Raw genomic sequence first — 18519 nt, 5'->3', positions numbered from 1 at the left:
ACTACAAACCAAAAATATTCCTTTAAATAAATAAAAACCCTGATTACTTTTAATGCTACAAATGAGACAAATCAAACAAGAGCTGCTCAGTTAATTTTCATTCGCTTGAAATAATCTTTAAAAACTACTTAAAGATGTAGTTTATTCTCGTTGTGCTTCCTAAGACTGTTAAGGGACACAAAATAAAATGAGATTTTCTTTTCCAAGAGGGGTATTATGTTCTTTGAAGGAGCAAAAAAATTTTTCATTGTTTCAATTGTCAGATTTGTTGGGGGGAGAAAAAAGTTTACTTTAGGAAATAAAAAATTTAGTAATGTATAAAGGCTAGCCTTCATTTTTAAAAAATGAATTGGCTTCAATACAAAGAGAAAGAAATGGCTCTATGGGCAAAATTCAAGTATGAGTGACCAAGTTTTTAATTGTAAAGTAGGTGCAACATTTAAAAAAATGTTACAGCACTGCATGACCTGTAATGCTAACAATATTTACATTAACTGCTTACACGAAACCATATAACTGTAAAAGAGAAGGGGGAAAACCCCATGTGGACTGGAACAACAACACCTAGCAGCCACATCAAAGCCATAAGCAACTAGTGAAATCATGGGCACAAACATACTTTACATGGTCTACAGATGTAAAGTATACATTGGTGGGGAACCACACATCTAATTAGCTTAAAATATCTAAAAGAAGGCCAGGTGGACACAAACTCGTTCTAAAGACAGGAAAGGCTAAAAAAACTTCTACGTATCAACACACACATCCACACCCACATATACGCAGACACACGCCATGCACAAACACGCATATGCATCTATCTGGGAATAAAAACAACCATGTAGACAGAACAGTAGAAAAGCAGATTGGTGGGGGGACAACAAAGGACATTTATGGTTTAAACATAGCAAACACGCAAAGATGTGTCAACTGAACTACACAAAAGATTACTTAGGGTGACTGCGCGAAGGACCGGCAGGTAATCCCACTGTTACATGAAAGACAAAATGGACCTACCCCTACAAGGAAGGTTTCCTGCCTCCAGGCCATGAAGCCTGGGTGCCAGTTGTATTCCATCAGGCGTGGGGGTAGGGGTGAGGGTGGGAGTGAAAGTACAGTGAGACACAGGAGACCCAGGAGACCCTGGGGGGAAGAACTAAGAGCTGTTGCTATCAAAAGTGAGCCCTGGTGGAGTGCTCTGTGCTGTGGCCCCAAGAAACCAACTGGAAGAATGACCTTGGTCTCCTTTTTCCTGAGTTACTGGAACTCTGCTACATCGTGGGAGTGAGGAGTATGCGGGGTGGATGAGAGAGGAGGGATAGTGGAGGTGGTGGGCATCTGGGGGTTCAGAGCCTGCTATTGAAGGGCTCCCGGCAACTGGAGCATGAAGCTGTTGAGTGAGCCCCAGGCTAGGGGACAAGGCAGCGAGCGCTCTCTAGGGGTTTATGGGTTTAGGGGTGGGGGCTGGTGATTCTAAGAATAAAGGGATAATGGATCCCTTCTTTTGACAATCCATCAGCTGAAGTCAGGCTGGAGGCCTGAAACTTCTCTCAAGTGCGTGGGAGACAGGGTTATACCACCACCACAAAAATCGTGAAAAAAGACGGAAAATCATGTTGTGCTACATTTCTTATTAATAACCTTGTACTTTACAATGGCTCACAGTTTTAGGTTTGTATACTTGTAATGTAGTATTTTCTCTCTACATTTGTTTCACATTTTTTTTCTTACTTAATATAATATAAATAATTTGGTTAATAGATTTAACCTGCACATTTCAGCCACATTAATATATATAAGAATCTGTTAATGGTATAAATAATTCTTTAAATAAAATAAATCTGATATGTTACATAATACTGATAAAAAATTACCATTGCTAATAATTTTGTAAGCCACCTTCACTTCTGGTTTGAGTAATACTGATGAATGGCTATGACACTTGCTGTGATGATTGTTTTTTTTTTTTTTTTTTTTTTTTTTTTTTGCCACTACAAGAAAACTGACTTATAATCAACCTTACCTCTGATAATGGTTTTGAAGGGGGGCTTTTGCCTCCAGGTGTGGAAACAGAGTTTTATCTTGTCCGGTATTGTTTGCCAAAAAAATTCAACTCTGAGCATCCGTGGTGGTGCGGCCTAAGCTATCTGAGTCAAGAGGTGGCTATCAAACATTAACTACAGAAATGACTGAGTAAAATATTCCATCTAAGATTTTTTTTTTTTATAAAACCTATTCTACTTTAAAACTTAGGTAAAAAAAATATGCAACAAATGGTTGCAGTTTCTGAATTCTTAATTTAGACCTGTGAGCCCTCATCCCTTTAGGAATCTGCAAGGTTTTGATTTCCTAGGCACCCGAAATCGGGTCCAGTGCTTCCGGATAAGGTTCATTCCAAACAGACAATAGAAATGGACACTCGGTGGTGTGCAATGTATGTCATAATTCAGGTAATACATCGTCATGCCTTTTCTCTGCTGTTAAATACAAAAACAGCATCTTTTACATTATCATAGAAAAGCATTTAGGTTGTATTTTTATTTATCACTTTACACTGGTAGTCTCTGGTAGGTGTACTCCATAGAAACCAAAGGATTTTGTACACTATTTCTTTGTACAATAAAAGATAAAGTGTGCATTAGGTACGCTTGTACATGACAATATTGTACAATATTTACATTTCTGATATCGCCATGAAATTCTGCATTTTCTATATACAACATTGAAAATTCTTCAGAAACATGTGGACATTTCTTATAATCACAATTTTAGTATTATAGAAAAAGTTTCTCAGTAATCTCTTGACCATTTATTACTCTCATCATTCAGGGATTTTGATTGGTTTTCCAGCATTCATTATCCTTCCTCATCAAAAAAAAATATCGTATCACTGTTTCTTTTAGCACCCTGTGGTGGTGGTAGCTATCTGCCATAGTATAAATACTGATATAACAGTGGCTATATCAATACCTATATAGAGATAATATCTGTGCACGTTCCTTTAATAAACACTGCGCATTGGTGGAGTAGTCCCTGTTATCTGGAGATCTTCCTCCTCTTGGGTTTGGGGGGTCTCATTTGTCTGTCTCCCTGTGGGATTTGGTGAACCTGGAAATAAAGAGGTGGGGAAAAAATAACAACAAAGGTTGAAAGTACAAGCACCATTCGATTTCTGACAAAGAAACAGGGGAGGAAAGAGATTCCACCTTTCATTTCCAATCACTGATCTCCTGAGTCATTTAAAATTTTTACCAAGATTGTCCATAGTCACTATAGGGAATGAGGAGTCCTAGGAACAGATGAGCAGAGCAAACCTGTAACACTGGAACACAAGGGAGGAACCAGAGAACATCATGTGTGGGAAATGACGTGTGCAGTTGCTACCTCTGCTGTGCATTTAAGACAAAAATAAAGCCCTTTTTGTTAGGGATCCCTAGATCGCCAACTTCAGCAGAGTCTAGAAAAGCAGAAAAATACATACCAAACATGTTTTCTTCTTTACTTCATCACCTGACTTATTTTACAACTACTAAGAAGGGTCAGAGATGGTAAGAATATGCACTCAGCTCAGCCCATGGAAGTTTATTTAAGAGAACAATCAGAGTGAAAAATAGAAGATAACTACCATCTGTTGGCAGATCTGAGCTTGTATAGTCTGGAAAGTGTAACTGATGAACTCATCTCTGTATACTAAATGCAGAAACTGTAGCAGTTAGGGCTGTGTATCAGATTGAGCAGGCATGGAGCATGGCAGAGCATGGTTACCAGGTATCGGACAGCAGGTATGGTTTGGAGGGGCAGAGGACAGGTGCTAGGGAGGTGATCAGGTGCCCCACAATGTTTGTGGTTACTGACAGGAGAGGGCAAGCCTAGACCCAGGAAAGGCAGGATGGTCCCAAGGCCGTGGTGTAGCTAATGTTTAACAACCAGTACCCTGTGGAGGGACACAAGCCGAGTGTAGGATATGCCAATTTCCATGGTGTACGTACTTGTACCACAGCCAATTTCAAAGTTACCAACATAATGTCACAGAATTCATAATTAGGAGATGTTCCCAATCAGCTCTCAAGATCCACTACAAGTTGGCTTAATTGTTTTAAAATAATGTTAAGATAACAACGAAGGCCAATGCTATTCGAAGGCAAACGCAAAAAGCTGTTTTAAAAACTTAAATTTTAAAAGTAACATTTATAAGTTTGTCACACTGCCTCTTCCTCCTAACCTGTCCATATACATTTTTTAAAAACCACTAGTTTCTGACGAAGAGTGATAACTAAAAACTTGTTATAATTGAGGAAAGAAGCCTTTATCCAAGGCTGCAAAGAAGTCTTGGTAATCTGTGAACCAAATATGGCCTGAAAAGGTATTTTGTTTAACAGCTATATGATGTTTCAATGTTTACAAAGACAGTTGTCAACATGAAAAAAGTTGGAATTTTACTTCTAGACTTTAGCACCTTATGAAAAATTGGAGGAGCTGGCAATTCTGGCATAATTTCCCATAGGTTTGGACCTGCTGGAGTATGGAAGAAGGAGTTCCTTCTGGAGAGAGCATGGCTGCCAGGTTGCCCCAATCCCATCACTCCTCACTGCCTGCTGGCCACAAAGGCCAAATGTCCTGCAGCAAAGACCAGCAAGAGGCTCACGGAACCCATTTTCTCTTCTTCCTGAACGGGCACATTGTAGAATGCATTTCCTAGTCCATTTGCCTTAAGAAAGCCAGATGAGGGGGTCAGTCCAGTGGAAAACAGCAGAAGTGAGGAGCCTATCCTGGCACCCCTGTGCATACTCACTTCTCTCACCTGCTGGGCTGCATGAAAATGATATGAAGGAGCACTCGGAAGCCCTGAGGAATGGGGGACACTAGAAACAGAAAGAAGAACCTGGGCCTCTGAATGACTGTGTGTGGAAAGCCCTTCCCCAACCGGCACCAGACTGAAGTAAGTAACAGTATCTATTGTGCTGAGCCTCTCAGGTAGCCTCCTTGACCTCTAGTTGGCATTTTTCAATCCACTTGAATTGCTGTTTTTTCTCACACCTGACCCACTTTACTTAGTGTATTTGCCTGGCCTTGGAAGGTGTTGGACTTCATGATCCCTGCTTCCGAACTTTCCTACATTCTGTCAGGAAGTTTAACATCTCAGGGCCTTAATTCATCCATCTGCAAAACGATGGGTTAGATCACAATATCTCTAAAGCCCATACCAACCCCAACATTCTATGAGTCTATAACTTACACCTGTCAATAAGTAGCCACTGAATGGGTTGTTGGGGTCCAGGTGACTTTAACACAAAGTGTTGAGTGAAAGTAAATTAGCTTTCATTGCTGAATAGCCTTGGATAATTCACATTTTTTAAAAGAAATTACCAAAATTATATTTTGAGTGTTTACACTCACCAATGTTTGAATTAGAGAACAATGATGAAACTTCTCACATTCGATACTATTATGTGAACAGTTAAGTAAAAATGTAAAGAAAGAACAGACACAACTTCTTGAAAACCAGAGGTTACTATGTTCAGTAATTTAACAATAGGACTTTGTGCCAAATATTTTACTTTTTAGGTAACAATAGAAAGGAAATGAGAGGTCGATACACTCTTGATCTTGACCCTATTGTTCAATATCCCTCTCCCCCTTTTTTTTGGTTCTATGGACAAAGAGAAATTTGCATTATTGAATATTTAGGCAACAGTAATGGCCACTGCTGTGCAGAGAGTTAAATGCATAAAGCTGTGGTTTGAACTTTATTTTTTGCTGCTTACGTTTAGAAGGAATGTTATGTGGGAAAAACAAAAGTTATCTCAGAAAAAAAGACACAGTTAATACTACTAGGTTATTTTTTCTTAAATTACTTTGAATCTTTTCTGATATCAGTCTTTTTTGGAGCCTAGCAATTTAGTATTGCTACGTGAGTTGCTTGTCAATATTGAAGACACTTTACCAAAAAGTGTAATACAATTTATTTTCAAAGAAACATAGTATAATGGAAAAATAAATTAACTTACAGTCCCAGACATTTTGTCCAGTTCACTCATGGCCTCATGAATAGCAGCTTCTAAATGGTTATTTAGCTTTCCACTTCTGGAATTAATCAAAACAACACACCAGATTAACAAATTAAGGAAACAAAGTCTCAATTTAATCCCCTAATCAGAAAACAGAAGCACCAATTCCACCCTAGTCAATTTATATTTACATTTGAAAAAGTCAGATGACAAACATCCCTGGATTCTCACCACTTAATACTAATAATAAAGTCACAGAACTATGAAAAAACGGAGCACATGATAGGGGACAATGGATTCTTTCCCTTTCCACATGCTTCTTCCACAGTCGGATGATTTTGCAAGAAAACTGGGCCGCGGGTCTCTTTTCCCACAGACGCAGCCTGTCGTCGAGGATTCCAGCCTGCCCTGCACTGCCTGTTCTGGCCTGTCTTTCTCAGGCAGCCAGGCTGCATGGCCAGGGGGAGGGCGGAGGGGCTGAACTGCAGACTCTGGCCACTAGGGAGCTCCCTCTGCCCTTGCTGCCGTATCCCGGCTTCTGAGTTGAGCAAGTGAAGGCTGAAATCCTGGTGCCTGCACAAGTTCTGGGTGGGAAACAGTTTCACAATCTATCACACCTAAGGCGCCCTCCTGGGTCCACCACCTTTTCTGCAAAACCGAAGTGACTTAACTATTTGAACAGATAAAGAATGGTGTCTCAGAGTGTCTATCGCTCGACTTTTTCTCTCTACTCAGCCTAGCATTACACACATGTGCAGCCTGAATAACACAAAACGGTATATTCAAACTATAGGAAGCTGTGCAACGAACTACTTAAAACCAGGCAAATCCACACCATCTACCTCTGTAATTATGTACCCTTTGTCTATTCTAACTAACTTACTTTATTCTTTTTTATGCATATAGTTACGCAATTATTCTGAGTACTAAGCTGATTCATTTCATTTATCTTGTCACAACAATTACTAGAAAAGCTGCAGAGATAAAGCTGCAGGCTGTCAGCATGGTTTTCCAAGAGTTAAGTCTCACCTCGGCACGTACACGGAGATTGGAAATTTGCAGTTGGGGAAGAATTTGGCTCATAGTCCCATTTAGTTTGGCTCACGTCGTGTTTAAAAACATATTTGAACTTTAGTGGAATGCCTTTACATGAGGCCTTTTGGTTTACCACAGCCCCCACCAGGTTTTACCCTCATACGCAGGGACTAGACAATTCGTACATTTAGTTTCTGCATATACCCTGAGGAGTATACTGCTGGGCATATCACGGATGCTCCACATACTTCCTAAATAAAAAATCTGTCCAAAGCTAACACGACGTCTGTATATTCTGGGATATACATATATGAACTTGAATCAGTTTAACTGGAAAAAAAAAAGATTAATGTATTGGTTTTAACTAAATTATGTGGGCAATACAACAGGAACCCCTTACCTTTTGCTGGCCTGTAGGCTAGCCTCTAGCTTTCACATTCTTCCTATTTATTTTTAGAAATATAAACAATGCAGAAAAGTGCATAGAATAAGTTAACCTCTAACAAATCCACTTCTGAAAATAAACTGATAATAAATTATTATTTCCTTTCTTTTTTATTAAAAAAAAAAAGCTGAAGTTCCCATTTGTTATCAATTCCTAGTCTCATTCTCTCCTCCTCTTCTCCCCAAAGGCAACTATGTTGTGTTTTTTTATAGTATGTTTTTATACTTCATACGGTATATCCATGAATGGTACGTAGTGCTGTCTTTTGTGTGTGTGTGTGTGTGTGTGTGTGTGTGTGTGTGTGTTTAATATACACACAAAGGTGTCCATCAAGGGTGGTATGGTATACATGCCCTTCTGCAACTTGTCTCTTTCTCCCTTATCACTGTTTTCGGGCACTGTTTAAGTTGATATAATCTATTCATACACTGTCTTTTATTTACCTACCTATTCCAATTTTAAGGGACCATGGGCATCTCATGGAATTGGTCTGAGTTGCTTTCCCAGTGAGGAGTTTGCCAAGCCTGATTCTGGGTGACTGGGCGGGGGGGCGGGGGGGGGAATCAAATGCCAGGATTCCATGGGGTCATGTAAGCTTGGCTGGGGTTGGATTGGGATCCCATTTGTGGGCTGTTTGGCAAAGGTCTTGACAGTATCATACATTGCCTAGTTGCCTAACACTATTACACCTTGTGTAACATGTTACATAGATTTGTCCTATTTCTTTTGTACTTAAAAGTATGAATATACATTTCAAAGGATATTTGTTATGGATTTTTATTGTAATATCTTATGGGTTTATATTTGACTACCTAAAGTTCTAAATGTCTAAAATGAAGGTAAAACATTTCAATAGAAAACCATTAGAGAATTTTGGTTCTCTCACTTTTACCTTAATAACAAGAATTGTTACTATTTATTGAAAATTGTCTATTTGCCAAGAGTTGTGTTAAATCTTTATATACATCATCTCATTTAATCTTTACAGCAAACCTATGAAATCAGTATATGACAACTGTTTCTATGCCATACTTTATGACTTTATAGGGAGAACTGGTGAAACCGATTCTAATTTGTCAATGAAGAACATGGATATTTAACTACAAACAGTTTTTAAAAGTAATAAATTCAAAGAGTCATGAAAAAGGTTTCCCTATGAAAAATTGCAATAACATCACCATTAAGGTACAAAAATAATTCAATATTACTTGCTGAACAAAAAGATAGAATTTAGGGGTCGCCTGGGTGGCTCAGTCAGTTAAGCATCTGACTCCTGATTTTGGCTCAGGTCATGATCTCACAGTTCATGGAATCAAGCCCTGCATTGGGCACTGCACTGAGCATTGAGCCTGCTTGCGATTCTTTCTCCCTCTCTTTCTGCCCTTTCTCCACTTGTGTGTGTGCATACACACACCCTGTCTCTCTCTCTCTCTCTCTTAAAATAAATGAATAAACTTTAAAAAAAGAGAGAATTTAGGACTTTGTGATCTCTTTCTTCAACAAGATATTTAAAATGTTTATAAAGAGTTTATATTAATTTAAGCTAAATTTATTTTTCCTTTAACAAACTTAAGTACTTAACAGTTAAGTAATTGACTACTTGTGGAAGAGAGAATAAATACAGAGAGGTGGGGCATGAAATTACTTGAATGCATCATGAGATTCAAGAGGTAAAGGGAGACTCTCCCAGGTGTTAAAGCTGCAGACTAATTTTTACACTAACTGGTCAGGTCAGGGAAGAATGCACTTAAAAGAGGAAGAAAAATTTCCATGAGTTCATGAAATGAATAATTAGTCAAAATTCAGTCTTCCAGTACAGAGGGCCTCCCTGTGGAGTTTCATCCACTATTTTCTATTTCCTGCTGACATTTAATAATAAACATTTTTACTAATGGACACTCTAAAACCTACTTGATTAAGCAATAGATGTTCATATAATGACATTTCTAGTTATTAATGGAGATAATTGCCACTTCCATTTTTCACTGCCTATATTGTCACACATTATCCTTATCTTCACTAATCAAGGAAAAAGGCAGGTACACATCTGTGAATGGTATAAGAAATGAGGAAAATGAGGAACCACATGTCGCTCTACACTGTCAGTTTAGAATTTAAGCAACTTGCTTCATGTAGAATGGAACAAATTTGGGTGAGACCTAGACATCAAGAATCGTAGATTCTGAAACTTAATCCGCAGAGAAAGTATGAAGAATTTAAGGAATTTAGCATAACTACAATTTCTTGATCTTAAAGTGGAAATAGGATGTATTTTATCACTTTATCACTTTTGAACTCCACAAAAACCAGGTTGCCAGATTTTAAATTTATGTGTAAGTATAGGTAGAAGATTTGATCCTCATTTCAATGAAAATCATAGCAAATCTAAAAGCTATGAAATTTTTTCTTTAATGAAGCTATTTCCTCTTTCAAGTATAAAATGACCCTGAGTAATGTTTTCAATAAATATGTTAATATTTCTTCTGTGATTAGGCTGTAGTAAGCATATACGTTTAAAGATATTTATTATACAGTTTGGTTGTAGAATATTAAAAATTAAAATGATTACATAGAATTCTAAACATCTAATATGGTGGTAGAATGTTTCCACTGGCAAAAATATCTCATAATTTCATTTGCTTCACCTGTATCTTTATAATAAAAATAGCTGTTTACTAAATACTTACCATGTGCCACGTACTGTGTTTATATGATCTATATTATAACAATGCTAAGAGGTAGATATTAATGTGCCCATTTTATTAAAAAAATTTTTAATGTTTATTTATTTTTGAGAGAGAGAGAGAGAGGCACTGTGTGAGCAGGGGAGGGGCAGAGAGAGAGGGAGACAGAATCTGAAGCAGGCTCTAGGCTCTGCTCTGAGCTGTCAGCACAGAGCCCGATGCAGGGCTTGAATGTGTGATCATGAACATGAACTGTGTGATCATGATCTGAGCTGAAGTTGGATGTTCAATCGACTGAGCCACCCAGGTGCCCCTCTATGCCCATTTTAGAAATGAAGAATTTAGGCTCAGAGAGGTTAAGCAACATATGCAAGGGCATACAGCTATGAAGTGATGGAAATAGGATATGAACTCAGGCCCCAAACCAGTCTCTAAATCATCTTATCCAAATGCCACCTTCCTTTTTCACTCACTTTCTCTCTCCTTTTCCTTTGTCTACAAAAAGCAGTCACATCATTGCCATTTAAAAAATTCTTCCAGTTATTTTTCAGGAAAATTTATATTATGGGTAGAAAGAAGACCAAACTAATTTGTATCAACTCTCTCTACTCCCTTCTTATTCACTCTTCAACCCATGGCCACTTTGTTTTTACACCTGCCACTTTATTGGAAATGGTTTTCACTAAGGTTGCCAATAGCCTCCAAATTGCCCAGTTTCATGGAGATTTTTCAGTTCTTGTCTTACTGGACTTCTGTTTATCATTCTGGAAGCTTTTAGCCTTTGGTTTCTAACACCCTGCTCCCCTGACCCCCTATTCTCTTCCTCCTTTTTGATTATTCCCATCTGCTTCATTATCTCTAGTAAACATTCAAATGCCCAAGAGGTTCAATCCTTAACCCACTGTTCAAATTGGCCAAAGGATCTCTGTGTGATCACAGCCATTTTTACGTAGTCAAATATCACTTCTTCCCAGTGTCAGACATGGGTTCAACATAGTCCACAGGCACCCCACATGCACTCAACAGCCCCCCTGTACTAAATTCCATTTCAGTGTCTCCACCACCCACCAGGTCACCCCAGCTGAAACCCTGAAAGTTGTCCTTGATTGCTTGCTCTCCACATTCCAACCAATCACCATGATGTTTTGTGAATTTTCCCTCCTAAATATTTCTTGACCACGTTCCTTCTCCTCCATTCTCATCACTCCTGTTCTGGTTTGAGCCCTCATTCTCCCTTGACTGCTGCCATGGCATCCTAAACAATGTCCCTGTTTCCAATATGGCTCCCCTAAAATTTATCCTCCGTACAGACATATCTAAAGTGAAAATCCATCTAGCTGTCCCATCAGGCACTTCCAATAAGATAAAGGATCCCACTGGCCCTTACTAACCTCTTCATGATCTGATTGCTGCTTATACCTTTGGCCGCATCTTTTACAATTTCCTGTCTGAGGCTTTATAGTCCCCCAAATCCAACTGCTGATCTCATGTAAACATCATCCCACCCCACCCCATCTTGGTCTTTGTTTTCTTTGTCTGGCTAATACATATGTATTGTGCAAGACCTGGCTCAGATATTTCCTCTAGAAAGTCTTCCTTTACCTGAGTTTAATGCCACTTTCTATGATCCCCAAATACACTATACATACTGCTGTCATTGCAATTTTAATATTTTAATGGCTTCTGGATCTCCCTCCTTTGCTAAACAGTGAGCTCCAGGGGCTGTAGCACTGGGCCCAACACAGGTGTTTGCTCAATTAGTCTCCTTAACTAGGGCAATAACTAAATGATTAAGTAAATGAATAAACACATGATTGGGTTCAATACACCATTCATCACTAATGTGACCTTCAACTAATTATTAAGGTTATTTGGGTTAAAGTGTCTTCATTCATAAATAGGCATAGTTATTCTGGCCCATCTTGTGATTGGGAGAATAAAATAATCGAGTTTAAATACTATATGCAAAATGTGAAGTATTCTAATGGGCATTTATAAGGCAAGTTGGTCTGAATAGACAATAGCATAATAAGTAAAGCTGGTTTTACTAAAGTTTGCCTTAGATTTTCTTCTTTTACCTCTCCAATCCATATTCTAGATTTATGGTTTCATGAGTTTATGTAGATAATGCCACTTAGGACCCATGCAAATTCACCACAACTTGTAAACTAGCTTTGAAGAAAAACAATTTAAAATTGCTATTTATTCCTTATTACCTTTCAAAATTGATTAATACCAAATTTATGGGGAAAATGAAATTCATTTCAAGGCAGTATATTTATAAATATATATTTAAAAAATTTTTTAATGCTTATTTATTTTTTGAGAGAATCAGAGTGTGAGTGGGGGAGGGGCAGAGAAAGAGGGAGACAGAATCCGAAGCAGGCTCCAGGCTCCGAGCTGTCAGCACAGAGCCCAATGTGGGGCGCGAACTGACAAACCATGAGATCATGATCTGAACGGAAGTCGGGACGCTTAACCCACTGAGCCACCCAGGCGCCCCTCAGGGCAGTATATTTAAATATTTTAAGGAGTTATTTCATTTCTGTTATCAGTCAATTGGATATTTTGCACATAATTCAGCTAATGGCATATCTCACTAGAGGAAAGATTTGAGAGATCTTTTACGTCAAATAAACAAGTACTATTGAATACTCCATAGCAAACAGCCCATTGCAAGTTTGTGATTTAGGTAATTTGCAATTTCCCTCCTTTTCTCCAGACCTTGTATTAATTTTATGGGCCTTATCCTACTACAAAGCTCTGCATAGCAAGTAGTACTTCAGTCGGAGCAGAGGGGACTTACCTCACTGTATTCCTTATCAGATCTACAGCAAACCTGGCTATTCACTTGATCATCACCACAACCCTCACTACCTTCCAAAGAACTCCTGAACACAGGGGGAGTTTGCTTATTGTGGATGGCATCTTTTTGTGAGACATTCTATTGAGATGAAGAGTCTCCCTAAGAGTTGTTGAATTTTAAAATTTTACCTCTGGCAAGAATTATTAAAGATACCACTAAAAGAAAAAGTGCTCTTTAATAGGTACTATTGATATCATTATGTACATAAGACACACTATTAATCATTCTGATCTCATAATTCTTAGATGTTCAATAATGTGAAAATTGTAGTAATTGAGCAGGTATGTCAATTATATGTATATATTTTTAAATGTTTATTTCTGAAAGAGAGAGAGAGAATGAGCAGTGGAGGGGCAGAGAGAGAGGGGGACAGAGGATCCAAAGCAGGCTCTGCACACTGACAGCAGTGAGCCCCATGCAGGGCTCAAACTCACAAACCATGAGATCATGACTTGAGGCAAAGTAGGAGGCTCAACGGACTGAGCCACCCAGGCGCCCCCATTATATGTATTTTTAAAATAACTTTTCATGTGCATGTACAGGAGCACATTTGTAGTTCTCTACCTTAAGATGAAATAATAATTATGATACATAAAACTACATTGTATGACAGGGAAACTGTGTTTCAAACATTATCTACTTGTCCTTACAACATTTACCCAGAACATACTAGAAATACTTGAATAATAACATCCCAAAGTACAACTTCTTGTTATAATTCCAAAGAAAACCTATTACTCCTGCCCCAAGAAAAAGAATTATTTACCATCACTTTGACTAACAGTTAATTGGATGAAATTACTTACTTGTGTACAGTTGGGGATATCTCCTCAGCCCCTCCTCCTGAAGGGACAGACTTTTTTTTTTTTTAACTTTTTTTTTTTTTTTAACATTTATTTATTTTTGAGACAGGGAGAGACAGAGCATGAACTGGGGAGGGTCAGAGAGAGGGAGACACAGAATCTGAAGCAGGCTCCAGGCTCTGAGCTGTCAGCACAGAGTCCGACGCGGGGCTAGAACTCACGGACCGCGAGATCATGACCTGAGCTGAAGTCGGCCGCTTAACCGACTGAGCCACCCAGGCGTCCCTGAAGGGACAGACTTTTACTATACTTTTATTTTTTAATTTTTTAAATTTTTAAAAATTAAAAATATATGTATGTATGTTTGTATGTATTTATTTATTTTTTAGTAATCTCTACACCCAGTGTGGGGTTTGAACTCATGACCGTGAGATCAAGAGTTGCATGCTCTCTGACTGAGCCAGCCAGGCACCCCTTGCTATACTTTTAGAAACTACTTAATTGGCAAACATTGAGAGTGTTTCTTTCCCAGTAAACGAGAGGGATGGACATGGAGGGAGTGAGGAAAGAGATGATGAAGAGGGACATCCCACACACAGTACAAATTGTTAAGAAAAGAAAATATTTTCTGTAATAGCTACCTAATTTGGCTTGTCTATAATGATCCTCTTGGGCGATAACCATTAAACTACACTTAGGGAGGCCCTAAGATGGACAAAATTAGTGAGATTTTCTTGTCCCTACGAATAAAATCCAGTAAATTATATACTTGAGAAAGAAATGGCAAAAAAATAAATAAAATAAAATAAAATTGGTGCTTACTTTCTGTTCCTTTTCCGGGCTCGGCTGTAGGCTTCTAAACCTTCTGTTAGTGTCTTCAACTTCTCGGGCTCCACCTGAGTGAAGGCATGAAGACCAAACCATATTACCCAGACCTGCAATTGTTAACACCGTTTTTTACTTTCCTGCTGTGGGGAGGGAGGCTTAACTTTCACTGCCCTGTCAGGTGTCCTGTCCTTGCTCAAGCTGGGGCTGATTGTGTGGCTCCAGGCTGTAACATCAATGGAAATGAAAGATTGGTTGGCTTTCCAATTGTCAACAGTTTGTAAAGAATGTTTTAAGAACAAAATCTGGAATTTAAATAGCCTTCAATTCACAAAATCATATAAATCAGAGATGGCTTGCTTCCCCTACTGCCTGACACCCAGCTACTGCAAATCTGTACTCCAGGAGAAGGGGGACAGGAGCGGTGGTGAGTGAAGGGGGGCGGCCCAGCTACTGCAAATCTGTTATTCCAGCAGAAGGGGAACAGGAGCCATGGTGAGTGAAGGGGGCGGCCTTTGGAGCTGGCAGACGGAAGTTTGAATCTGACCTCCTCGGTTTCTAGCGTGAATAAAACACTCAAATGTTCTGAGCTCAGTTTCCTCCTCTTTAAAATGAGGAAAACGATACCTACCTTCCTGCTACTATGGCTGTGATGATTAAAATGCAGCAAGTCATGTTGAACACAGCCAAGCACAGAGCGGCTATTATTACTTAGGACATGTTGGGTTCTGCAGAGGCCACAATTTGAGTGGGAGGTGGGCCACCTTAGTCCTTACTGCTGTGGGAAGAGGTGTGGCTACACCTTGTGGGCGTGTCCTCTCCCTTCTTGCTTCATCCCTGCCAGCCTGTGTGAAGCTTGCTACTTCTTCACAGTGCAGCCACCAATGGTGGCTGGGGTGTTGGTGGGGGTGGGGAGGTGCAGGCTTTGCCATTCGCCCCCAGTAATCTCTGTCACGGTTCTTGAAGCCACCCCCCACCAAGAAAAAGTTACTAAATAAGAAAACTTGTATGTAACTTGTGAATAAAAAGACCTTTAGAAAAACATTGTTATTTTTTGTCAATCTTAAAAAAAAAAACAATTTAAGTAAAAACAGTGTTGCTTGCTGTGTAAACACAGCTTCAAGGCAAGTCTTCTCAGCCATCGCTTAGCCCCCCCGCCCCATGCTACTTTTATATAAAAATTCAAGAAGTTGTCAAAATGCCTCATGGGTAAGACAATAAATACTAAGAAGCAAGGAAATGATTAACTTTTCTCTTGAAATCTTCCTGAGTCATGAATATCATTATTAAGTAATTTTTCTTTGACCCCTTCAAACTGAGCACACGGTAATGGGTAACAAAGGGTTTCATCTCTCAAGTTTGAAAACAGGTATTTCTAACTATTCAGTGAGGAAAACATATAATGAAGACACTTTCCTCTTCACAATTTTGCGTTTTGTCCTAAAGGATGCAAATACACACGACTTCATGGGGGACACCCAATCTCTTGGATGCTAGAAAAGGAGACAATTTTGTTCTAACAGCACTTCACAGGAGCCATGAAGGAAAGTGTCTTGTTGAAATAAAAAAGGAAAGGAAAGGAAAGGGAAGGGAAGGGAAGGGAAGGGAAGGGAAGGGAAGGGAAGGGAAGGGAAGGGAAGGGAAGGGAAGGGAAGGTGCCTGGATACACTTTCACATTTCATGTTAGAAAAGAGGCTTCATTTTGTATTTACTCACATGAAGAGCATAGGAAAGATATTTCACACATTAATTTATGTAATCTATAGCTAATTCCACAGATATTTAAATAACCTCCTTTGGTAGTAGGAAGGAAGCTCTCTTGTAACATAAACTCATATTAGACACGAGTCGGTGTAGTGAAAGATCTCAAAAGGGAATGATGCAAAGCAACAGAAAGCGGATTCACAGTGAAACAAAGCAAGACGCCAACATGAAGACCTACCCCCTTGGTCTTAGTTCCTCAAAGTTAAGTTAAAACTATTTTTTAAACCTCAGTTTTTATTTTTAGTTAAAGAATAAGGGGTAATAAAAACATTTCTTGTGCATTTATTACGGGAAAGGTACTGTTCTATCATTTAATATGGTAATACTGCAAACTAGTATTATTTTTGTTGTTTTACACATGGGACTCAGTGAATTTAAGTAGCATAGCCAGCATTGAAACTCAGGTCTGACTGCAAAGCACTCAACCTCTCTCCACCATACCAACTCCAATATACATTGAAGTATACAGTCATTTAAACACCCACTCCCCCACCACAGATATACCAAAAAAATAGATCAAATTAATTTAAATCAAATTACATTTTTACAAAAATTTAGATAACACATGCCTAAATTTATCTTTTAAAATTTTTTATGGTTGGATAATTTTCTGGTAATTTTGCTGAACTAATACTCTTCTGTGATTTTTTTTCCCCCATTTAAATCGCCTGTAAGGCTGTAAGGTACTCCATAATGAACTATATTATTTATAAAGGATTCAATGACCTTGACACAGAAAGCAATGATGGTGCTTTCCAAAACTAAATATAAATAAGATACACATCACTGTTTATTTCTGATTTGACAAGATCATACATATCCAGAGGTAAATGTTTAGTTTATTTTGTTTCAGAATTTTAGTACTCTACTGGATTGTGAAATATATGAGGAGCGTACATTGTTTGTAGGGAATTATTCATACACTTATGCAATATTCAAGAAACTGTTTAAAGATACCGCCGTCCCCTCAGATAGTATCAGAGAACAAAATAAATTCAATTTTTAGTCAAATCGAAATCATATTTAATGATTTAATGAATACTCCCTCATAAATTACTTAGCTGACTTGTAAATGAGGAAAATACTGAGAAATCAAATACATAAATGCAACATTAAAAAGGAAAAACACACAAATATTTTTATAAAACTTACACTGAAGGAGCCAGTAATTCAAGACACTTAATACTTTGATCTGTAATTATAACCTTATGTTCCTGTATAGTCATAAGTCAGAAGTTCCATAAATTATTTAACTCTTATCTTGGTGAGAAATCAAGGGAGGACTTTATAATGTATCTTTCCTCATAATCTGCCCCATATTCTTACTCAAATAAGGATGATGTGAATAGTAATGACCAACATTGAATAACTCTCTTCACAGATGTCAGTTGAGACTTAGAAAAAATTACCGGAATTTATATGTATTTATAGCTCACATATTACCTCATGTATAAATATACCCATATACTGAGTATTTTTTTGACTCCTAAAATCCTCCTTTCACTCATTCATATTCTTTAGACATCACAATTCTTCAACACAAATAGTTCTATAGCCTGTTTGTTCAGTATGGTTGGAAATATACCCAGAAACATACCCATATACTCTTATAGGGAGGAAGTTTCAGACTTCTCTGAACAAACCTGAATCTCGGTTGCTGTTTTTGTTCATGAGGCACACATTAAAATTTGGTAATTTAATTAAGTTTGATTTGGGGTCAACATGGTAGCATGTAGTGTATCGTAGAGGTAACTTAAATCTACAACAGAGGGAGACACAAACCTTTAAGGGAGCCAAAGTGACCCTCTGAAAGTGAGGTGGGGTATAGGTTAGAACCTGGATCAAAGATCTTAGATCACTTTTTTTTTTTTTTTGATGTTTATTCATTTTTGAAAGACAGAGAGCATGAATGGGGGAGGAGCAGAGAGAGAGGGAGACAGAGAATCCAAAGCAGGCAGCACAGAGCCCAACGCGGGGCTCAAACTCACAAACTGTGAGATTATAACCTGAGCCGAAGTCGGATGCTTAAACAACTGAGCCACCCAGGAGCCCCTTAGATAATGTCAAAATTTCCTGCAAGCTTGAAACC

The 18519-nt window shown here is 38.4% G+C and overlaps 1 protein-coding gene across 12 annotated transcripts in view; it reads right to left on the bottom strand.

The window, feature by feature from the left end:
- Positions 1 to 392: 392 nt before the first annotated feature.
- The window catches only part of MBD5 (methyl-CpG binding domain protein 5), a 439324-nt gene continuing 421197 nt past the window's right edge, over positions 393 to 18519 (bottom strand). For all 12 annotated transcript variants that reach the window (XM_086718522.1, XM_086718528.1, XM_086718521.1 and 9 more), the window contains 3 exons: positions 14664 to 14737; positions 6009 to 6084; positions 393 to 3108 (listed from right to left, as the gene is read on the bottom strand). In XM_086718522.1, coding sequence (XP_086574648.1) covers positions 3037 to 3108; positions 6009 to 6084; positions 14664 to 14737 — 222 coding nt within the window. In that variant the 3' untranslated portion in view covers positions 393 to 3036. The remainder of the gene's footprint in view (positions 3109 to 6008; positions 6085 to 14663; positions 14738 to 18519) is intronic.

The sequence above is a fragment of the Puma concolor genome, chromosome C1 (assembly GCF_028749965.1).
Source record: "Puma concolor isolate L17-30 chromosome C1, mPumCon1.1.hap2, whole genome shotgun sequence".
NCBI lineage: Eukaryota > Metazoa > Chordata > Mammalia > Carnivora > Felidae > Puma > Puma concolor.
This window is presented reverse-complemented; position numbering and strand designations above follow the sequence as displayed.